At 47.1% G+C, this 21,752-nt stretch overlaps 2 protein-coding genes across 2 annotated transcripts; one reads left to right on the top strand and one right to left on the bottom strand.

Annotated features, from left to right (window-relative positions):
* Positions 2,439-3,479, bottom strand: LOC8081834. Its single transcript, XM_002459600.1, has one exon. It carries the CDS (start codon positions 3,477-3,479, stop codon positions 2,439-2,441), a length of 1,041 nt encoding a protein of 346 aa, XP_002459645.1.
* LOC110432607 (basic proline-rich protein-like) lies at positions 19,366-21,273 on the top strand. The gene is made up of 4 exons (XM_021453369.1): positions 19,366-19,582; positions 20,227-20,270; positions 20,639-20,851; positions 20,935-21,273. The coding sequence occupies exons 1-4, from the start codon at positions 19,366-19,368 to the stop codon at positions 21,271-21,273; spliced, it is 813 nt and encodes a 270-aa protein (XP_021309044.1).

Genomic DNA, 21,752 nt, shown 5'->3' with positions numbered 1-21,752 from the left:
CATCGGGGTTGCCAGGTTTAACCTGGTGACTGCGGTCACCACGCCGTGGCCACGTATAGCTAGCCACTGGTGGCACATGACCTCCTCTGGTAGGTATTCCCCCACCATAGGTAGCAGTGGATTTTGGAATTCGGAATATTTGTAGGCAAGTACCAGATATTACTATTACTAGTGTTATTTCATATATTCCAAATTTTGTATTCTGTAGCAGCTAGATTTTAGATTATAGAATTTTGAAGAACACAGGTAAAATTCTGGCCCAATGGAAAAACCAGGACCCAGGTCACAAACCAAATTAACAGGCTAGGGGATAAATTCATCAAGTAAAACACTGCATTGTAAGAAAAACTAACCTTATAATAAGTACTTCCATCAAGAAAATTCACCATCGTCCATACACTCCATGTTCATCACAAAATAATATTCTTCTTTTTAAATATTTTAGCCGGTCAGAAAATTACTATCAATGCAAGTTTATGTGATTTCTCAATCCCAATTGGTATCACCAGTTGGCCGGTTTTCATATTGTGCTAATGGTAGGTAGTAACTATCTGCTACTGAAGTTTGTATATATGAACATTAATGTAGAATTTCCACACATATTTTAATTTGGGAGGTTGAGCTACCACCATGCTGTATTGGCTTCATTGTCACTATCTCGTCCTCATAGCGGTACTTAGAGCTTGGTTAAAAATGTTTTGTAACACAGTAAGAATGGACGAATGGTACTTGGTGGACCTGCTTCTCTATATATGCTGGTCGGAGACAGAAGCAACAAACGTGTTCAATTTTCAGATCCTAAACCCTATAATTGTTTTTTCGCATATCAGAGTTCCTCAGATCCAATTGTAGCTTGATAACTTCCAGCTCTGACCACAAGCAAATAAGTTATAGCTCAATGATAAGGTGGTGACTTGTTGAGAAGACTGTCAGTGGTTGCTCATGCAGTAGCAGACATAACAAAAGAATGAGATGTTCTCAAATTTTCAATTTTCATGTATACATTCCTTATTTTATTATTTAGCTCAGCTTGCTTGTGAAAAGCTGATGATGCTAAGACCCTTCAGTAGTTTCGATTAGTTAATAACAAAGAGTCTCCATCCATATGCGCCTTTCACCGAAGATTGCCCTACATTGGCTTCTTAAACTTTGTTATCCTGTAGCATCAGGGTGAATTAAGGAGCTCCTGTGGTGCAATACAAATTTTTTGAGCTATCATTTTAATATGATGTGGAAATGCCAAATCAGTTTACAACACACAAAAATTAAATCATATTTGAGCTCTTTAAATGTGCTCCCCTTACGTCTCAGGTCAATTAACTATTTAAACAGATCCGAAGTACATTAAAAGAATAATCTGAGATAGTAAGTCATCCAAAATCAATTTCCATATAAAGTTTATGTATCATTTAAGCATATCTTTTAGTTGTAACATATTTTTATCTTACTGGTTTAAGAAACCATCAATGAACACTCTCCTGTGTTTGAGTGAGTACAGTGGTACAACTCCTGTGTTTGAGATCAAATCTGATGATATTCCATGTGTTCCTTTTTCTGAACAAACAAATCCAAATGGGTTGCTTCGGTAGAATTTCAAGACTGTTTACTGCTGTGTAATTTCTCAGCATTCAATAAGGGAGAGACTTCTTGGTAGAATTTTCTAAATGAATTGAAGATGTTTTAGCACCTTCCCTCTGCTAAATATATGTGCTTGTTTTCCTGTTTCCCTGTGATTCAGGGCACCCATTTTCCTCTGATGTTCCTGTGCTAGCATTCTGAATGGTTCAGCATGTTCCTTGCACAGGACAACCTATCTTTAGTTGGGGTCAGAATTCAAAAATTTTCAGCATATATTTCACAATTTTAGTCAAAGATTTGGCTAGGTATCTACACCCTTTTCTTTTCCAAATGCAAGCAGGTAAAATGAGCCTGCGCATATATTTGTGCGCTAGACAGGGAGATATGCCAAGTTAAAAAAGATGGGGAATTAGAATGCCAAACTGTTGGAGAGGATTTTTCCTCATTTTGCTAAAAAAATTACGGATGGAAAAGTCATTTGGCAAAATATTGGAGATGCTCTAATAAGTAGAGTAAAAACGGTAAAAAAAAGATAGCCAGAGCATCTAGCCAATGAGAACACAACAAACCCTGTAGTTTAGAAAGAACTAATTAAACCTCTGAACTAAGAATGCAAATGTGTGTAATTTAACTCAGAACATTCTTCTCAACCTTTTATGCTTTCACATCAGAACCAAAGAAACTTGACTGTGAAACAGTTCAAAAGTTCCTGTGTTTTGCATTTGGTATCTCTGGTTATTGATGAATTGCAAAACAGATCCATGCTATCCTAGTTTTTCAACTGAACCTCGTGCACGTTCTCTGTTCTAGTATATCACGGCTTGGTGTTCTTCTTTGTTTCTTTGGGATCTCTGAATCTCCTACATCTCCTCAGGGCATGACCAGGGCATGATCGACTTGGATTTGGTAAGGGTCACGAGCGCCTGCAGAGCGGCGAGGTGGAACCCACACTGGGGGCAGTGCAGCTGGGCCGCCATAGACGGGGCGCCAGCGGCGGTCGCCTTGAGCGCCAACGCTGTGCCGGAGCTATCGGCATCCGCCACCGCCACCTTCATCTTCTTTCGTGCGGGCGGTAACACCAACAAGTCCTCGTCATCCGCCACCACCACCTTGTTATTGGGGCACGGCACCGCAGCCATGGTCGTGCCGGAGACCGCGTCATCGCCGTCCACCTTCTTCTTGAGAAGAGACGCTGTCATTGCTGTGGCCGTGGCCGTGCGGTCCGAGTTCATGGCATGTCGTCGTTGCCATCTTGGCGGCACACTGTAGGAGTCGTCGTCATCGTCGACCGCCTTGCTCTTCCCACAACAAAACATTGTTTCCGCGTACAGTGACACGTCGGAGTGCACGATGTCGTCACTGTCAGGCACCACCGCAGGACCATGGATACGCGGGCTGCGGTACATCTTACACAGCACGAGGCCCTCAACCTTCCTCCCCAAGTTTTCGTGGTGAAGGTGGAACTCCGCCATTACCCAGCCAGCTCGAACGTCAGGACCAGTTTCGCGCCTCCGCATGAACGAAAAGCTCTGGCGGTAGCCGACGTGACGTCCGCCGTCGAGGTGGTCAATGACGTTCTTAGGCCCGGCCTCGCTATGCCAGCACCCCGTGCCATCGGCGACGGCGCGCACCTTGCGCCGATCACGGGGGCTCTTGGTGCGCAGCGGACTAAGGAAGTACCAGACGGCGTCGCCGTCCCGAGAGACGGCAGGCTGGAACGCGCGCGCCAACTCTTCGGGGTCCGCGGAGTAGAGATCAGCCGCGTGCACGTACGCGGCGGCGCCGGCGCCGGCGCCGCCCGCCTTGGTGTCGCCCGATGTCACCCACGGCCGCAGGAAGTCCTTCACGAGAGTCACGTCTGTTGGCTGCGCGTACAACGCCGCAGCCGTCGCCGTCGACATGGTTGGAATTCGAGTTGCACGGGACATCGTCGACGTCGTCGGCTCGGAGTTGCACGGCGGGCGCGGTGGCGATGGATCGAAGGAGGGAGCGGGGCAATATAGAATGAATTCGACCAAGGCGTGTAGGGTTTACATATATGCATCGGTTGCCAAGTCCTACTCGGAGTCGAAGACGGGAGACGCCGGCGTTCCGCGTACGCCACGCGCGCCGACGACGCGCAGTCGCAGACGCCTCCGATCGACTCCGAGAGTCCGAGACGAGTCGGGCGCTCGGTCGGCGGAGGGCAGGAAAGCCCGGATTCTCACTATGGAGCGCACTAGATTTGTTTTTTTTTTTTTAAGAAAGATTTGCGGCTTGCACTTCCAGAGATTGGCGAAAGATCACGATTTTGTTTGAACTTCCATATGTCTGCAAATAAAAAAAAAAGTTGCATAGTGGCTAATCAACACATGATTTTCTTTATTTATCCGGTTATATACATCCAAAATCAACGGCTCAGATTAAATCACTGAATCTACACCTTGTATTATCCTTCCTTCTTTATCAAAATATGCACTAGCTTGATTAATTGTGGCTCCTATGTCTGCTCACCCCACCACCTGATCCATCATCACCCTCCACCGCCATGGCTTGACGCTAAAATCATTCTGACCTAACTTGTTCATGTCATCATTTTTTAACTATATACACATGTTTTAAATAGCGAGCTAAGGCCAAGGTGTTTAGCGTTTTATAAACCATAATTGGCGTACTTTAGCGGCAAAATAGCGGTAAAATTGTGCATGAACGCAAATAGCGGCACATTTTTTTTCAAGCTATGTCAGGCTATAGCGGCAAAAATAGGCTATTTTTTCTATGCTATATACTCAAGCTCCCTGCCACATTTGTCTCACCGCGTGCCCTCCCACGGCACACACGATCGCTCCCCAGGCCTCTACCTTGATGCTCCATCCTTCTCTTCCTAATGGATGGCTGCACCTCGCCACCATCCTAGATCGCCGAGCACCCATAGATCCCTAATTTCCATTACTACAAAAATGATTTTATAGGCGATGTCCAAACATTAACTAAAGTGGGCACAAAGTACATCTGACTCGGAAAATACCAATCATTAATCAAGGCAATCATTTTATTTACCGAGGCAAAAAAAATGACCGCCTCATTAAAATTATTTACAAAGACAGTCATTTTATTTATCGACATGGTTGAGAAGTGCCGACCTTAGTTTTATGGAGTCGTCTTAAAGTGACCTCCTTAAATCCATCTTGGAGGTGTGCGCACTCTAAGGCCTGCCTTCGAAAGTCCTGGCCTAGATCCGAGGTCCATCAGTAGCCCACTCTAAACCCTAACTATAAAAGGCAACCCTCCCTCCCCACTTCTTCACCTCTCTCTCTCTCTCTCTCTCTCTCTCTCTCTCTCTCTCTCTCTCTCTCTCTCTCTCTCTCTCTCTCTCTTTCTCTCCACTTCTCCCCCATCTTAGTCGCCATAGAGACACCACGCGTGCGCACACGGTGTAGATAGGCTCCGTGTGGCTCTCTTCAGTGCTCCCTCCCTCCCTTTCTCCTGGTGCTCCCTCCCTTTCTTCCTCCACCATGGCATTGTGGCTTTGATCCAACACTTCAGATGGTGCACGGGGGTGGCGAGTGCGGGCCGTCTCACGGTGACGTGCGTGGGAGTGGCGATTGTGCTCATGGGCCTCTCTCGGTGGCCACTTTCCAGTGGATCCAGAGCTCATGGAGTGGATGCAAGGGTGGCGGATCTAGGGCGTCTCCCAATGGTGTGTTGGGGGCGACGATGGTTGGGCCTTCCACTGCGCTCAAGCACCTCCCCTGGTGATGCTTGCAGCCCCCTCCTGGCAGATCTAGGGCTCCTTTCACCCAGTCGTCTCCCAACGGTTCCAAGTCTCAAGCGGATCTAGGGTCAGCTACGCTCACGGGCCTCCTCCCACAGCGGATCCAGGGTGCATGCATGCCCCTATGGCAAATCCAATGGGCGACAACGATAGTGGCAGGCTCAATTGGGCTCACTTGGTTTTTTTATTTTTTTAAAAAACAATTAATAAAGATGGACATATTAGGACGTCTGCTTTTATTAATAGATTAACCGAGGCGGGCAAAGCAACTGCCTTTGTAGATTTGGATTTTTTTAACCGTGACCTTTGATTGGAGGCGATTGCATGATGGTCTCCAAAAATAAAAAATGCCCAAAGTTTTAGGTACAAATGTCCCTTCTAAGCCCGCTAGGATAGATCAACCGTTTTCCAACTATTGGGAAATGCGCACTTGCACTCCCCAGTGACGCGACACAGAGTCACCTACTCACGTGCTGCAGCGAGCGGCTAGGATAATAGAGACAGTAGGCTCAGAGCCTTGGAACGGTAGCTGAGAACGGTCGGTGGCAATAGTAAATGATCTCCTCTCTAAAAGAGTAGTTACACTCCCCTTATATAGGGCACGGAAACTGACCTGACACTATTACAAAAAAGCTCTATGACAGTGGAGGAATATCCCGGCATATCCTTTCGTTACAGTCTACTGACCACAAGTCACTTAAGTAATTTCACACTACCAGCCCCACACGCGCTCCATGCTCGGAATTCCATCCTATCGGGACACAGACCTCTGGACAGGCGCCGAAGGTCCCTCGGCGTGGGGACGCCGGAGGTTCCTCGTCTCTGCGTCCTTAGACGTGCTCTCGCCCATCCTCCGACGCGGGAGACATCCGAAGGTTCTCTCCTTCGTTCCTCGTGGCCTCCGCCACCGGCTTGGTTCCTGCATTCACCTAGCACCACACAAGAGGCGTTACCGTTAGTTTTACCCAGAACCTTCGAGCCATACCATCCGAAGGATCGTAGGACGGAGGTTTATGACGAAGGCAATCCTCTAGAGCGACCAGTTAGAAAAAGTGTCACACCTGGATGTAAAAGAGCATTCGGGCGCCAAATCACATGTGCGCCAGGATCTCAAATTCACACACATGGATCGATATCATCAATGGTACAAAACACAGTGTTCAAACGAATTACATATAAATGAGAGTAAAAGTACCATTATTACAAGCCAAATGTTTATCAAAGTGCGAATGGGAAGCATAAGCTAAACTGTTCCATAAAGAAAGGGGAAACTAAACGCTGACGTAGCAGGACCACCTTGCCACAGGAAGGTCGACGGCAGAACCACACGAGCCTAACAACCAGGCGACTCAGGGTAGTCCTCAGGGAAATCGCAATTGTACTCCTGATCGTCCGAGCAACCTTTAATGATTATAGCAAGGGTGAGCTCATGTCGAACTCAACAAGCACAGACAAAAAGTAATGACATGTAAGGCTTTGAAACAAGGTAAAGCTGACTTGGTTTGACTGCGGTAGCATTTTAGTTGATCACTTTTAATTATGACTAATATTAAAACAACCTACTACTAATTATGAGTAGCATAAACCCAACCCTTAATTAGTGTCAGTAGTAATTAGCATCTTTTAAAAGACTATCCTAATTATTATAGTAATCCAGGGATTAACCCCAATTATTAACATAGGATAGCAATCCTGCCAACACGGAATAGCCATTCCGCCAAAACACGAGGTAGCAACCTCGCCAAGTTCCATCTCCAAGTATCCAGTGAATCCAATTTGCTCATCATGTGAGAGTCTGGGCCGCTCGTGACCGTGAGCACGGCTGATATATCAGTTTTACACTCTGCAGAGGTGTGCACATTCACTCCAAGTCGTGATTCCCATTTGGCCGGGGTAATGACTCCCCAAAACACTGCCAAGGTGAGCAGGCAAGGTCTCACTACGAGACCTTTCACAGGGTCCAACTAATAGGATGCCACTCGCAAGTTTTTGCCGGGGCGCTCGGCAGTCGATACCCATAGCCATGGCGTACCGAGCAACCGACGTCTTAATATACATTACCCAAGTTACTTCCTCACGCCTACTCGGAAAGTATCACCCTACTAGTGGAGGTCCTGCTAATTAGTCAAGCCAGAGCCATATAGCTTGGAGCTGCACTGTATGTTCCACGGGGCCGCTCCATGACTAAGTCCTTACGGAGAGCAGAGATGGGTACGCCCGGCAAACCGGACCACCAACAGTACCCGCTCTCCCTGTCACCACCATCATCACGATGCTCGTAAGCATCCAACATCGCCATCACCGTAGTGACCAAAGATTCAGCACAGTTTAAGCATCAAGTTAAGTAGAGAGTAATTCTTGTTTAAGCATGTGTATAAGATGAGTAGAGCATCTAAGCAAAACCTAGTATAGCCTATACTACCTATATACAAAACCCCAGGTGAATAAGGAATAGTAAGTAAAGCTAGTCATGTCCTTAGGGTTTGCATTCATTGGACACATGCATGGAAAGTAAATGACATTAATGAGTAGGTTCAAAATGATCAAACGGTGTCTGCACTTGCCTTGATCGTAGTCGGGTTGCTCGAACTCAGTGGGATCCTGATCCTCTTCCTTCACGAACGTCTCGTTGGCTATACGCGACAATCATCATACATAGGAGCAATACATGCAAGCAAACAAGCTAAATCAGAAATAGTACACCAAAGCATGCGAAAACAGAAAACAACTGTACTACTGTGTTCTACTCGACGAGACGAAACTATAGCGACCAGAATCACCTAAATCGGAGTTATAACGCAAAAGTTATGGCTAAAACAAGTTGGATGACAATTCTGTAGATTAAGTGAACTAATTTTCGTAATTAAAACTAATTAAAACTGAATTAAAACGAGATTTGGATTAGAACTGTAAAAACCGACGGCTGTAGGGCCTATTATGCAAAAGCAGGGGCATATTTTAAATAAAAACATAACTAAACGGAGCGCGGGTTGATTTCAATAAAACACAGGGGCCTTTCCGCAAAAAGTGCCGGGGCGCGCGGGTGGCCGAACTGGGCTGGCCACGTGGCAGCGGGCGGTTGGCCCGGTCCATGGCGCTGTGCTGTGGACCGGGGGGCACGGCCGGTCCACGGGTCCATGGTGGACCGCGGCCGGGTGCAACGGGGCAAGGGGTGCGGCCGCGGCGGCGCGCCATTGGCGCCGCTCAAAGCTCGCCGTGGCGGCGGTGTAGGGCACGGGAAGCCGCGCCGTGGCCACGGTCGCGATGCGGGCGGCGTGGCGAGCGCGATGCGCGCGCTGGCCTTGCGGATGGAAGGCCGAGGCGTGTTGGCCGCGCGGCGGCGGCAACTCCGGCGAGCGTCGCGCGCGAGATAGAGAGGGAGAGGGAACGCGCCGAGAGCATCTCCGTGCTCGTAGCGACCGCGCGAACTCGAGGAGGTGCTCACCTTGACCCGAACGACGGCGGAACGAGGCGATTCGCGGCGGCAGCGGGTCGCGGCGACTCAGCGGCGGCGCTGCGTGCTTCGGATGGGGTTTTGGCGGCTCGGGACTGCGCTAGGGTTTTGGGGGGGTCACGGACGGGTGCGGCGGCCTTTAAATAGGCGGGGACGGTCCGGGGATCCTCGATCCGCGCGCGGCACGTAAGTCGGAGCCGGCCGTTGCGCCGAATCCGTTTCGGCCGGAGGTAGGGGGCGACCCTGACGGGTGGGGCCCCCTGGTCAGCCGCAGCGGGTGGGATGGAGGCGGGTGCGCGCTGGCTGCTGCGTTGCGGCGGCTATTGCGGGGTGGGCCGCGCGGAGCTAGGCTAGGGGCGTGGCTGCTGGGCCGTGGCCCACTCGAGCAGAAGGCGGGCGGGAGAGAGGGAGGCGCGGGGCGCTGGGCCGAGAGCCGGCCCAGGAAAGCGGCGCTGCCCTTTTTTTTCAAAACAGATTCCTATTTTCCTTTCTTGCCTCCAAACAAAACAAAACAAGCACCAGCAAACAAACATATATCGAACAAAAATTATGCAGCAGCATGAATGCACACAAACATATTTTCTACCTTATATTTTATTTTATTTATTTTTGTAAATTATTCAATAAATGCCCAAAATTCAAACTAAGCCTAAAATTAAATCAAATTTAAACTAAAATTTGAAATTCAAATTTTGGAGTGTTATAGGAAGGCAAGGTTGAGCCCCCAACACCAACGATTCACAAATTGCATTTTCATTAAGGCACGTGTATAAAGTAATTCCTTCCATTTTCTATTTTATGGTCTAGTTTAGGTAAAGCTGCCCCATTTTTTATGGTTCACTAGGATTATACATACTTTTGACGAGGGACAAGTGAGTCATTTTCTATATGTCCCCATGTGTCGCATAAACCATATAATCTCCATTTTTTAAAAGCATTAAGTGTTTCAAATTCTTACATAATAACTCGAATGGATTGGTAACTAAGTAGGTTCCTAATTATTAAGCATACCAAAACTACAAAATAACCTAAATAATTTAATTACTGATTTATCTAAGTTTAATTGTGAATTTTTTATGTTTGAATTTTCTCTAAGGCCTTGTTTAGTTCCTCCCCAAAATCCTAATTTTTTCAAGATTTCCTGTCACATCGAAACTTTGGACCCATGCATGAAGCATTAAATATAGACGAAAACAAAAACTAATTACATAGTTTGCCTGTAATTTGCGAGACGAATCTTTTAAGCTTAGTTAGTCTATAATTGGACAATATTTGTCACATACAAATGAAAGTACTAAAGTACCCATTTTCCAAAAAATATTGGAACTAAACAAGGCCTAAGTATGGGCACAAAATCTGAAAGATCACTACTAGATAAATAATTTCGTGAGACACTGTCCAATCATATTAATGGAGGCAGTAGAAAATTTGACATGTCTCCTAAAATACTTGAGAATTATTTTAATACAATCATTTTATTTATGGAGTGAGGCAAAAAAAATGGTGGTCCCTCAAAATTGATTAATGAAGGTGATCAAATATTGTCCGTCTCTTAAAATTGGCTAGAGGACTGCCTCTATATGTATTTTTGGAGACAGACATTTATAGTAAGGCCTGTCTCAGCAAATCGGCCAACGATGCAATAACCCAACCTTATACACTAAGCTCAAACCCTAGAACCTGTGTTTTGACTCTATCTCCCATCTCTCATTTCCATTTTCTCTTAGCATAAGCTGTCGCCTATCCCTTCTTCATCACTAGTGCACCTCTAGCTACCACCACAAGCACGCCTCCACCACCACAACCGGAGTGACCTTGCCCGGCTTCTGCCACCGGCGTGGACGGTGGACATGCCTACTCTAGCACCATCACTGCAGACGCACGTGCCTAACTCCACCACCGCCACCGGTGTGGACGTGCCCGGTTCCACCACTGTTGTGGCCTTGCAAGGCCAGACCTCATGTGCTTGCCTCTGACATGCTAGAGTGCGGCAATGGCTCCCTATAGTCTCCATCTTACTCTCTACTTATCCTCATAGAGCTTGGAGGCACAATGCCTTCTCCCTCACCTCGGCGGTGCACGACCACTTCGGTCACCAGATCTGGTGCCATGACTGCTTCTCCCTGTCTCCTGATGGTGCACGGCCCATCCATGTCGCTTGATCTAGCGGCACGATAGCTTTTTGCGGGAAAGTGTGCAGGCGTCATGAGAATCTGAGTTGTATTGTATATATAAATCACAAGAAAAAAATAGTTCTCAATACAATCTACAACATTGGAGCAACAACATGCTACATAGATCTGCAACATTGGAGCAACAACAATCTACAACTGTGGATGTGTCAAGTTCTAAAAAATTTTAATTACTGAAATATATTTTTTGAATTGGTTTCCACTATGTTTTGCCGACAAATGAGAATACAATCCCAGCAACAACATGCTACATAGATCTGCGACCTGGAAAAATGGGTAGCGGGAGGAGTACTCGGTTGCTTCTACTCCACGGCACTGTATACAACTGTCTTGATTTTTTTTTAAAAAAAAAACTAAAATATAAAACCTATCCCAATTTGGTGCAAAGATGCTATTGTGTACTAGTCCTTTATCCTCTTGGGCGATCAATGGAAAGAATGTAATTCTCGCTAGGGCCTAGCCTCAGGGCTTAGCATATGCAAAGACAACACAAAAGTTTGACCACAGGTGGGTTACCGATGTCAAATTTCTGGTTAGATCTTGTAGAGTCAAAGGATCTCAAGTTTGACCAAAATTAAAAGATAGGGTAATAATATTTATGATAGCAATTAAGTATCACTAGATTCTTTACTAATTATATTTTTATAGTATACATATTTGACATGTTATAAATCTTTGTAACTTTTTTTTATAATTTTAATCAAACTTAAATTTTAATCAAACCTAAGATGTTTTGACTTGTCCAAAATTCTTAGAATGACTTATAATTTAGAATGGAAGGAGTAGATAACAAGCGGGAAAAGTGCCTCTATCATCAGGAAGACTACATTTGAAAGAACAAGTTTGTTCCGTGCCTAGGAGGTGAATGCTATGTTGGTGGATCACAACGAGTTGGAGAACTCAAATTTGAAGGGAAAGTGGGTTAATCTGGTTGAGCTGGGTGTGTCCTTTGGGCCTTGTTTAGTTTCCAGGAAATTTTGCAAAATTTTTCACATTTTCTGTCACATCGAATCTTTAGACGCATGTATGAAGTATTAAATATAGACGAAAATAAAAACTAATTGCACAGTTTGGTCGGAATTGACGAGACGAATCTTTTGAGTCTAGTTAGTCCATAATTGGATAATATTTGTCAAATACAAACAAAAGTGCTACAGTATCAATTTCCTAAAAATTTTCGGAACTAAACAAGGGAATGGAAGAGTAGTATAGGTTGTTTTTTTTTGACAATCAGAAGAGTAGTATAGGTTGTTGGTGTCTTTTGTTTTCATGATAGCCTTGAAGTAAGGATGCTTATGTTTTTCATCCTTACATTGTTTATAAAAAAAAGTCTTTCATCTTTAACGAAAAGACTAGAAGGCCCCTCATATCCTTCCAAGGAAAACCCTGATGATGTGGCGTTTGGATTGTGGGTAGGATCTGGAAAGGGATATTTGCTGGGTTACAAAAGGCGTATTACGATCAGAAAATGAGCGTTAAAACCCAATCCATCATTTGGCTAACGTGAGGTTTAGATCGATTCGGGTTCGAGTAAGGCTAGACAAAAAACTCGAAGCTCGTTAGCTCGCTCAGCTTATGGCTGTCTCAGCTCAGCCTGCCTCAGCTCATTATTATAATAAGCCGAGCCGAGCCAAACCAAGATTTTAGCTCATTAGCTATAACGAGCCAACTCGAGCTAGCTCAGGAGTCAAACGAGCTACAGTTTCAAGAAAAAAATCATCATAACTTATATTAATTTTGTATTACTTTATATTTTAACCCTTTAGAAATAGTTGATATGTTAGTTTATAGAAATATTTTGTTTGACTTAAAACTATTGAATATATTATTTTTGTATTATTATATTATTTTTAAGCTTTAGCTAAATCAAATATTATATTTTTACATTTTAAACTTAGCTCGTGAGCTTAACAAGCCAGCTCAAACTCGCAACAAGTCGGGACGAGATAGCTTTCTAAGTCAGTTAAGATAATAAGCCTGGCCGACTTGTTATGCAGCTCCAACAGTTTGCTAAAAAACGTTTGCAAAATCTTATGTGTTGGCAAGTTGCTAAAAGATTTGACAAGTGAAATAATTTGTCATCTCCAACAGTTTGCCAATTGAACTTGCTAATTTATAAAAAACAAGCCCACCACTATAAACTACCAACTTACAATGAAGACAGTCCTGGCCGGCGATTCTCGTGAACGTGGAACCAAATTCGTTTCAAATTAATCAAGTGCAACAAGGATTTGCATAGTGCAAACAAAAGGTTCTACATATAATAATTAAACAAAGGTTTTGCCTAGTGGAAACAAATATTCAGCTGATAAAAAATTGGTAAATACTTCAAATGACATGATCTAAATTTTATTTCCACAACGCCGAGTCACAATGTCCTTCTGCATCATCTCAAGCCATTGACGCTACAGCGGGTTCAGGGAGTTCGTGTCGGCGAACATAACTTCTTTCTCTTGCTTCATCAAGTCGGCTTCAGTTCGTTTGTCCTCCGCTTCAGCTCTTTTTTCCTCAGTTACTAGGCGCTTCTTCTCTACCTCAAGTGCTTCCTTGTCTAGCTCTAGTGCCGCCACGAACCTCTCCTACTTTGTCTTCTCCTTTTCGTTGTTGGCCACCTCCTTCTTTACCCACATCTTGTCGAGGGCCTCCAAGCAAGCTTCTCCACCTCCTCGCCTAAGATTTTCTTTAACCTTCTTTACCCCATCAGACCTTTTCCTTCCTCTAGTTTCTACAGCAGCAGTAGCATCGGTGGCCTCCTTCTCATGGTCATTGTTGGTTAACCTTGGTGGATTTTTTTTGGTCTTCTTTCCTGTGGCTGCTTGTTTCTCCTGCTCTACAAGTTCAATTCTCTTGGCTTTCCACTTGACCTCCTCCTTAAGTATGTTCCAACAAGACACCACACTGCACTTCTTCCCCTCCTTGGTTTCTACCCCCGAGAACATCTTGAGGGCACTTGCAATCTGCACAAGTAGTATGTGAATATATATAGCTGCCACAAAAAAAATATGAAGTTAAAAATTTAAGACATATTACCCTGTCTTGTATAGTTGTACCACTTTGATCCTGGTCGATCGGATGGAGCCACGGCGCGCGGATGGAGCACCACCGCGCACGGCGGCTTCGAAGTCTAGGCATGATGACGGCGGGAACACGGGCCACAACTTCACCTGTCGCGCGGGAAGGGCAGCGAAGACGCAGAATCACGCGATGCCAAGCACGTCCGCGTGGCGGAAAGCTACATGCGTTAAGAATAATTGTGGATTAAGAAAAATCCTAGCTTACTGATGCAACCTCTTGGGTAAACACACTAAAGTGATAAAGCACTTTAACTGCTATTCAGCCTGTCTCTGCACCGATAAAGAAAAATTGTACTCAACTCGGTCCTTCTTATGTGTTGTCATAAGCATATCATGAGCATACATCATTTTGCGTATAGTGCACGTGACCGAAGGAACGGCCATTGAACCGAACCCCGAGGTTGGTGTTCCGTTCGAGGAAGTTGGATCCGAGACTTGGGAAGTCTCCGAGGAACCCACTCAGCTCTGCAACCAAGGCAAGCCCCGGATGCATTAACCCCTCCTTGAATGTTTTAAATCTTTTATCACTTATGAATTGAAAATGCTGCATTACGTAGTTGAGAATTGGGTTAACCTACTTGTTGCATTTACTACCTTGATATTTGTTATCTTGTCCTTGGCACCTGTTTTATTTTAAAATTGCGTAGTGATGCTTAGCCCTGCTACTAGATAGGTTTTCAAACAAGAAAAGTTTGAAGGTTTGTTGTGGAATACTTTTATAGTCAATGATGTTTCAACTTGAGACCGGTCGGTGGACTTGCTTTAAGAATGGAGTCTTAAAGTAGTGTCTCCAACTGTGTCGATTAAGGACCGGTCCGTTGATGGCCTGCTGGGTTGAGAATTTATAGTACTAGCCACTTGCCCTCGGTAAGCCCCGTCTTGTGATTCCTCGACGAGAACGGCTACTCGCGCACTGGGCGTGGAGCGATGGCGAGAGTAGCGTGTACCCTCCTGGCAAATGGGCTGGACGGTGGGGTACTGTGCTCTCGGGTGCCGCGAACCCGGTCAGATCTGGGAAGAGCTAGATTTAGGTTGACATATGCAAGATTTGGTTCTACATATGTCGGGTGGTTAGGAACTCCAGCTGGATTGCTAAGCGATTCGAATCGTCGTTGCTCCCCGATTGGGAGACTCAATTCCTTCGACCCTCATCATAGTTAAATATGCAACTAAGTGGTAAAATGAGAAAGGGGGAAATGTCTCCTGAGGTTCGGATCCCAATTCCCGTACTCAGAGTGACATGAAGCTATGGTCGTTGGATGGACAATACTTTTATTAAGGACTAGGAATTCACAGACTTGTCTGTGAGAAGCAACTAGATAGACTGTCCTCGAATTCCTTGGCCTCTCGAGGTGAGAAATTCGTGGGTAAAACTTGAAAGTAAGGATGCACTATTAGTAAGCTTTTTAGCAAAACAAGTTAGCTCCTTGCTCAGCCACTCCTTGTCTACCCTAAACCTGCATTCCTAAGTTCTCCTCTTTTTCCGCCGGGTAAGTCTTGTTGAGTACTCCCGTACTTAGGGTTTTATAACCCCTGTTGCAGGTGCTGACTTAGACTTCTAATGGAGGTCATGTCGGTGGGCGCGACATGATTTATCCACCTCTTCTACCTGAGAAGCTTCACCTAAGATGTTTCCGCTACTCTACACACCTTTTGGAAATTTAGTTGTTTATATTCCATTATATGTTATAAATTGAGTTATAAATCTTCCGCACTCCGATGTAAGTTATTTTTGTAACAAATGTTGTAATGTTGTGGTAACTCCATGTTGATCCTGTATGAGTTAAAATGTGGATGATTCGGGGTCCTCCGAGGCCACCCGACAGACTATCCAAGTTATATGACTCTCATGTGCAGTAGTCAGAGGTGTTAAGGACAATGTCAAGTGCATGGGGCCATATAATTAGGGTGGTTGTGCCACAACGCGCGGCTCCGATATTTGGCAAGCCAAACAATTTGGCAAGTGGGAATACCAAACTATTGGAGCAAGTTTTCTTTTGTCTCTTTTGCTAAATTTTTTAGGATGGCATGTGCTTTAGAAAACTGTTGGAGATGCTGACGTTCAAGTAATGCCCACGTATTTCCTTTTTGATTAAAAAAACCGAACACAAAGATCCCTGTATAGCTGGGCAGCGGTGGGCGGAGAGAACGCCTGGGCCCATTTTTCTATCTGGTTCGAGCCCACCTCAACCCAGGCCCATCTTCCGCCCCCTCCATCGCTGTGATGTGATCCCCTAAACAGTAAGGGAATATATCTAGTGCAAACTACAACCTCCGTAAAAACCTGTGTAAACCATGGAAAAAATGTTATCTAAATTCACCAAAAAAATCACATATGTAGATGATATGATGATACACAACCTTGTAAAATATCTTATCCAAACTCGAATTCGTTTGTGAGATATAAAAATAATAAATTTTTAGCAAATCCTGTGGGGCACCTTTCTGGTTTGAAATTTGTTATTTTTATATCTCACAAACAAAGTTGAGTTTAGACAAGATATTTTACAATGTTGTGTATCATCAAATCATCTACATGTGTGATTTTTTTGATGAATTTAGACAATTTTTTTACTATAGTTTGCACATGTTTTCACGGAGGTTGTGGTTTGCACTAGATATGTTGCCAAACAGTAAACCCTCGCCACCGAGCACCAGGGCGCCGCCGCCGCCGCCGTCGCCTCCGCTGCCGCCTCCGCCTCTAATGGACGAGCTCGTCGAGGAGTGCCTCCTCCGCCTCCCTCCAGACGACCCAGCGACCCTCGTCCGCGCCGCGCTTGTCTGCAAGGGCTGGCGCCGCATCGTCGCCGGTTCCGCGAGCTCCACCGAAGGCCCCCGATGTTGGGCTTCCTCCACCTACGAGAAAGCTACGAGCTATGCTTTACGCCGACCTTCTCCTTCCGCCCGCGCGTCGACGACCTGCACCTCCGCCTCGGCGACCGGCACGCCCTCGACGCCCGCCACGGCCGCGTCCTCCTCAGCTGGGCACCATTTATTTCCGGATACTTGCGTAGTCGTACCGACCTGACCGTGTGGGACCCCATCTCAGGCGACCAGCTGGACCTGCCGGAGCTGCTGCCGCCGCAGCACCAGCATTACCCCTACCTGTTCGGCTCCAACTCCAGAGCCGTCGTGCTCTGCGCCTCCACTGCCTGCGACCACCTCGACTGCCGCCGTGGCCACTTCCTGGTAGTGTTCATTGATGCCTCCTCTCACGAGGTTTACGTCTACATCTACTCGTCGGAGGCCGGCGCTTGGAGCCATCCAACCTCGGCTGCCCTGGACCTCAATGATCCTGTTCGTCTTCTTCATCGTTGGCACGTCGCAATGGCTGGGAATGCACTATACTTCAGTGTTCACAGGAGGATGACCACTGGAATCCTCAGGTATGACTTGGGAACGCAAGAAATCAGCTGGGTCGACCTACCACCGGATTGCCGCTGCCAAGATCATCGAATTCTGCTTACAACTACGGGATATGGTGGATTGGGAATTGCTAGAGTGGACAATTCAAGAATTCGCCTTTGGTCGAGGGAGGCCGGTCCCAATGGAGTTTTGGGGTGGGCACCAAGTGGAGCCATTGAGCTCGAGACAGTGCTCCCTGCTAATTCCGGCGACATCTCAACGGTTGCCTTTGTGGAAGGCATTGGCGCCTTTTTCATCAGGACAAATGTTGGGTCATTCACGGTTGATCTAGTGTCTAACCAGGTGAGGAAGGTATTTGGGAACAGTCATGGTGTCAGCTCTTTTGTTCCCTACACAAGCTTCCTCACTCCAGGTATAAATATAACTTTGCCTTTTCATTTACAAACTGTTATGAGCTTGTAATATTTCAGTTAGTGGCATGTCAGGGGGTACCCGTCCATACATGCTTTGCCAATAGTTAAGGACTTAGAGTAAATCAGTAGCATGGAAGATACAAAACGTGTATGCTACCTTGGCTCAAGAAAAGAGATTTTACAGAATGGGGTTATCTGTAAAACCATTTTATTCCTGCCTACGTACTCCTTGCAGAATGGGAGTATTTTTGTTATATGGAACCCTTGCAAGTTGCAACTTGCTAGAAGACATTCTTCATCCATTAATATGTAGTGGAAGATTGAAGCTTTTACAATTGACCTAAATTAGGTTGGGATATATGACAGCTGACTAGTAAGTTTATGTTTTACAATGTAGATTCCTTAACTCTGATCTCAGTATCAGTTTAGGACGTTGAAATATGGACTATGATATTAATGCTACACAAAGTGAGGCACTCCTTTGTTGTTTGAGTCCACCATCTGTTGAAGCTTTAGTGTACATTCTTAACCATGACCTCTTGTTTGAAGTTTTGTGTACCTCCTTTAACTCTAATCTGTTAATGTCACATAAACCTATAGATGCCAACATAATTATAAGCAATCTGAGTTATTTTCCTGATGTTTGAATCCATCTTCTATATGGACATAGTTCCTAAATGAGGAAATTGCTTATGTAATTATCATTCTGCTGCAGCACTGGGTGCGGCCTTTACAGGGGCGGGATCAACTGCTGGTGGGCCAACTGCATGAAGAACTCAAGTTCCTGGTGTAAGAATGAAGTGTCTCGCAGATACCATAGGTGGCATATGTCCTGTGGAACTTTGGAAGAATGCTATTTCATTTGTGACTGGTATTTTCTGCTGGCCTTCATGTTTCCTAGATCTTTATGTAAGGAACACTTGTTGGTGGTCTCTCGTAGCTCTAAAGCTAGTAGCTTGGTTGGTGGTGTAAAACTTAACTGGCCTTGATTCTAAGACCCTAGCAGCATTCTACTCACTACAGGAAACCCAGGCTTCGCCAAGTGCCCAAGAGTTCGCCGAGTGCCAGAAATCGGGCACTTGGCGAAGAAGGCTTCGCCAAGTGCCAAGCACTCGGCGAAGAAGGCTTCGCCAAGTGCCAAGCACTCGGCGAAGAAACGCACTTGGCGAAATGGCCTCTTCGCCAAGTGCCAGCAACGTGGCACATGGCGAAGAGGGGTGGCATGCAAAAGGCCGCAGCCGGCCATAGACACCCTCTTCGCCAAGTGCCAGCCACGTGGCACTTGGCGAAGTCTCCGTTCGTTTAAATCGAACGCCGGCCCCACGCGCTACCTTCGCCGAGTGCCGCCGATCTGGCACTCGGCGAAGACTTGTTTTCCGGCCCCACCCCCCTTCTTCGCCAAGTGCCGCCGATCTGGCACTTGGCGAAGCTGCATTTCACTTAAAAAAAAGGAAAACACAACACACCCGCACTCACGCGCCCAGCCCCGCACACACACGCCACACACGCGCCCAGCCCCGCCCGCCCCCCACGCATGCGCCCAGCCCCGCTCCCCGCCGGCGGCCGCGCGCCTCCGCCCGCCCCGCCCGCCCCCCGCACCCCCCGCGCCCCGCGCGCCACCGCGGCCTGCCCCGCGCCCCGCCCGCCCCTCCCCGCGCCCCGGCCCGGCCAGCGCGCCGCGCCCCCGTGGCCCGAGACCCCGGCCCTCCCCTGCGCGCTGCAGCCAGAGAAGGCAGCGGGGGGCAGCAGAGGTAGGCCGGGAGGAGAAGGGAGAATGGAGGCAGGCCAGTAGGAGAAGGGAGAAGGGAGAGGCCGGGAGGAGAAGGGAAGAAGGGAAGGAGGGAAGGAGGAAGGAGAGGAGGAGGAGGAAGAAGAAGAGGGAGAGGAAGATGGGACGTTGAGGAGCTAACTCGAAACGTAGCTTTCGACGACCTCACCGCCACCGTGCCGCCGTCTCCCTAGCACCGCCGCTCCATCGTCCGACACGTGCAACCTCCCCGGAGACGAAACTTGGTAAAGAACTAAGTTTTTGGTCATTGGGCCGTTGATGTGATTGACGTATATGGTTAACGGCCTTCGTGCCGGGATTGGGGATGTGTGGGCCATCGTGCCCCGACTATGGTCGCCGGCCATCGAGCCGGCTAGCTATTTTCTTGCAGGTTTTGAAACATCCCCGTACAGGGGACGTTCTGTCGAATTTTTTTACTTATGGTGTTCTGTTTGTTCTATTGCTTAGCAGGACCTGTCCGAGCGGAGTCGGAGCACCTAGGCGTTGCGGCTCTACCTGCACCGCACCGACTCGCCACTGCGTCAACTCACCACTGCGCCGCTATCCTTTCAACTCCGACACCTTAGGTATAAATAACCCCTCGACCTTTACCGTTGTATTATGTAGACCGGTTTAACCCAGTTAGGCGTCTCCCGTCCGAAAGAGATATGGTTGGTGGTATGTTGATCAGTGCATATCCTCCTTGACCGTATCTGTTTTGGATTGTCCACATAGTTTGGACAGCCCACGGATGCGTAGATGAGTTAGCTTCCATGCTCAGCTCCGGTCCGAGTCGGAGTTTCGGCAGCACCTCCGCGTTGTTCTCCGGATACACACTCTCCTTTCTAGGACGTGTATCGGGAGAACAGCGGGGAGGTGCTGCCGAAACTCTGACTCGGACGGGAGTAGAGCATGGAAGCTAACCTCATCTACGCATCCTCGGGTGGGATTAGGACCTATCCTTCACCTATTACATTGTAGTGACGCCTTGTAGATGCATTTCGTACTTGTATTACTGTCTCACGCATGTGTATGTCAGAGGATGGAAAACCGTGAGTGGATGTACGCGGGCTTCGCATGTAGGACCACAGAGTGGGTTCAAAAGTCCATGGCGTTCTTGGAGGAGATGGTTGGCTACTTTGGGGCGATTCAGATACCAGGTGCGGTAATACCTCCCATCCCTCCCTCGTTACTACAGCAACTAGAGGCAGCGCAGGCAGGTGGTGGGCCAGTGATGTATTTCGGGACCCCGGTGAGTACCTTCAAAGTCATTGATTTCTTTAGCTTTTGCGATCATCTCACAGTTACTAATGGATTCCCTACTTTGTTGTGCAGCCACAGTCAGCAGGTTCGAACCCGACTCCACCAGAGGAGCCTTCTCCACAGGGGCCTTCTCCACAGGGAGGGTTGCACGGTGCCCCTCCTCCACAGTACGTGTACCCTGGCGCTGCTCCGCAGTACACGTGGCCCCCTCGGTGCCCTCCGCAGTTCACTTGGCCAGGGTACTCGACTCGCCCTCCTCCACAGGCCGGGGTCTACGGTGGCCCTCTTCCGCACGCCGGGTGGCCGCCTCTCCCTCGTCCGCCGCCGGGTGGCTCTACTCAGCCGCATCAGGGTGACCCTGTGTGGGACCAGTGGGCTGATTCACACTCTGCTCACCAGGGGGAGCCGTAGGTACCTCGCACGTCCCTTTACTTGTTTATGTGTTGGACTTAGTTGATGGATTGTGATGGACTATGTGTTTATGGATTGTGATGGACTATGTGTTGGATGTGGTGTTCGTCGAGGATGGACGATGTGTTTATGTGATTGTGATGGATGATATGTGGTTGTGGACATGTCGATGGTTGTATTGCGATATATGTGATATATGTGCTATATTGTGATATATTGTGATATATGTGATGAGTAATTGTCAATGGATACGCTGTCCTAATAGCGGATTGCGCGGAAATAGCCCGGACATTTTTTTAAAAAAATAAAATTTCCCAGCTTCGCCAAGTGCGGCACTTGGCGAAGAAGCCAAGTGTAAAAGTCACGGGCTGAGGGGCTTCGCCAAGTGCCACGTGGCTGGCACTTGGCGAAGGCAGAGGCTTCGCCAAGTGCCTGCCACGTGGCACTTGGCGAAGAATATTTTTTTTAAAAAAATAAAA

Source organism: Sorghum bicolor, chromosome 2 (genome assembly GCF_000003195.3).
Source record: "Sorghum bicolor cultivar BTx623 chromosome 2, Sorghum_bicolor_NCBIv3, whole genome shotgun sequence".
Classification (NCBI taxonomy): domain Eukaryota; kingdom Viridiplantae; phylum Streptophyta; class Magnoliopsida; order Poales; family Poaceae; genus Sorghum; species Sorghum bicolor.
The sequence above is the reverse complement of the archived record's forward strand: the minus strand, read 5'-3'. Positions and strand labels throughout refer to the sequence as shown.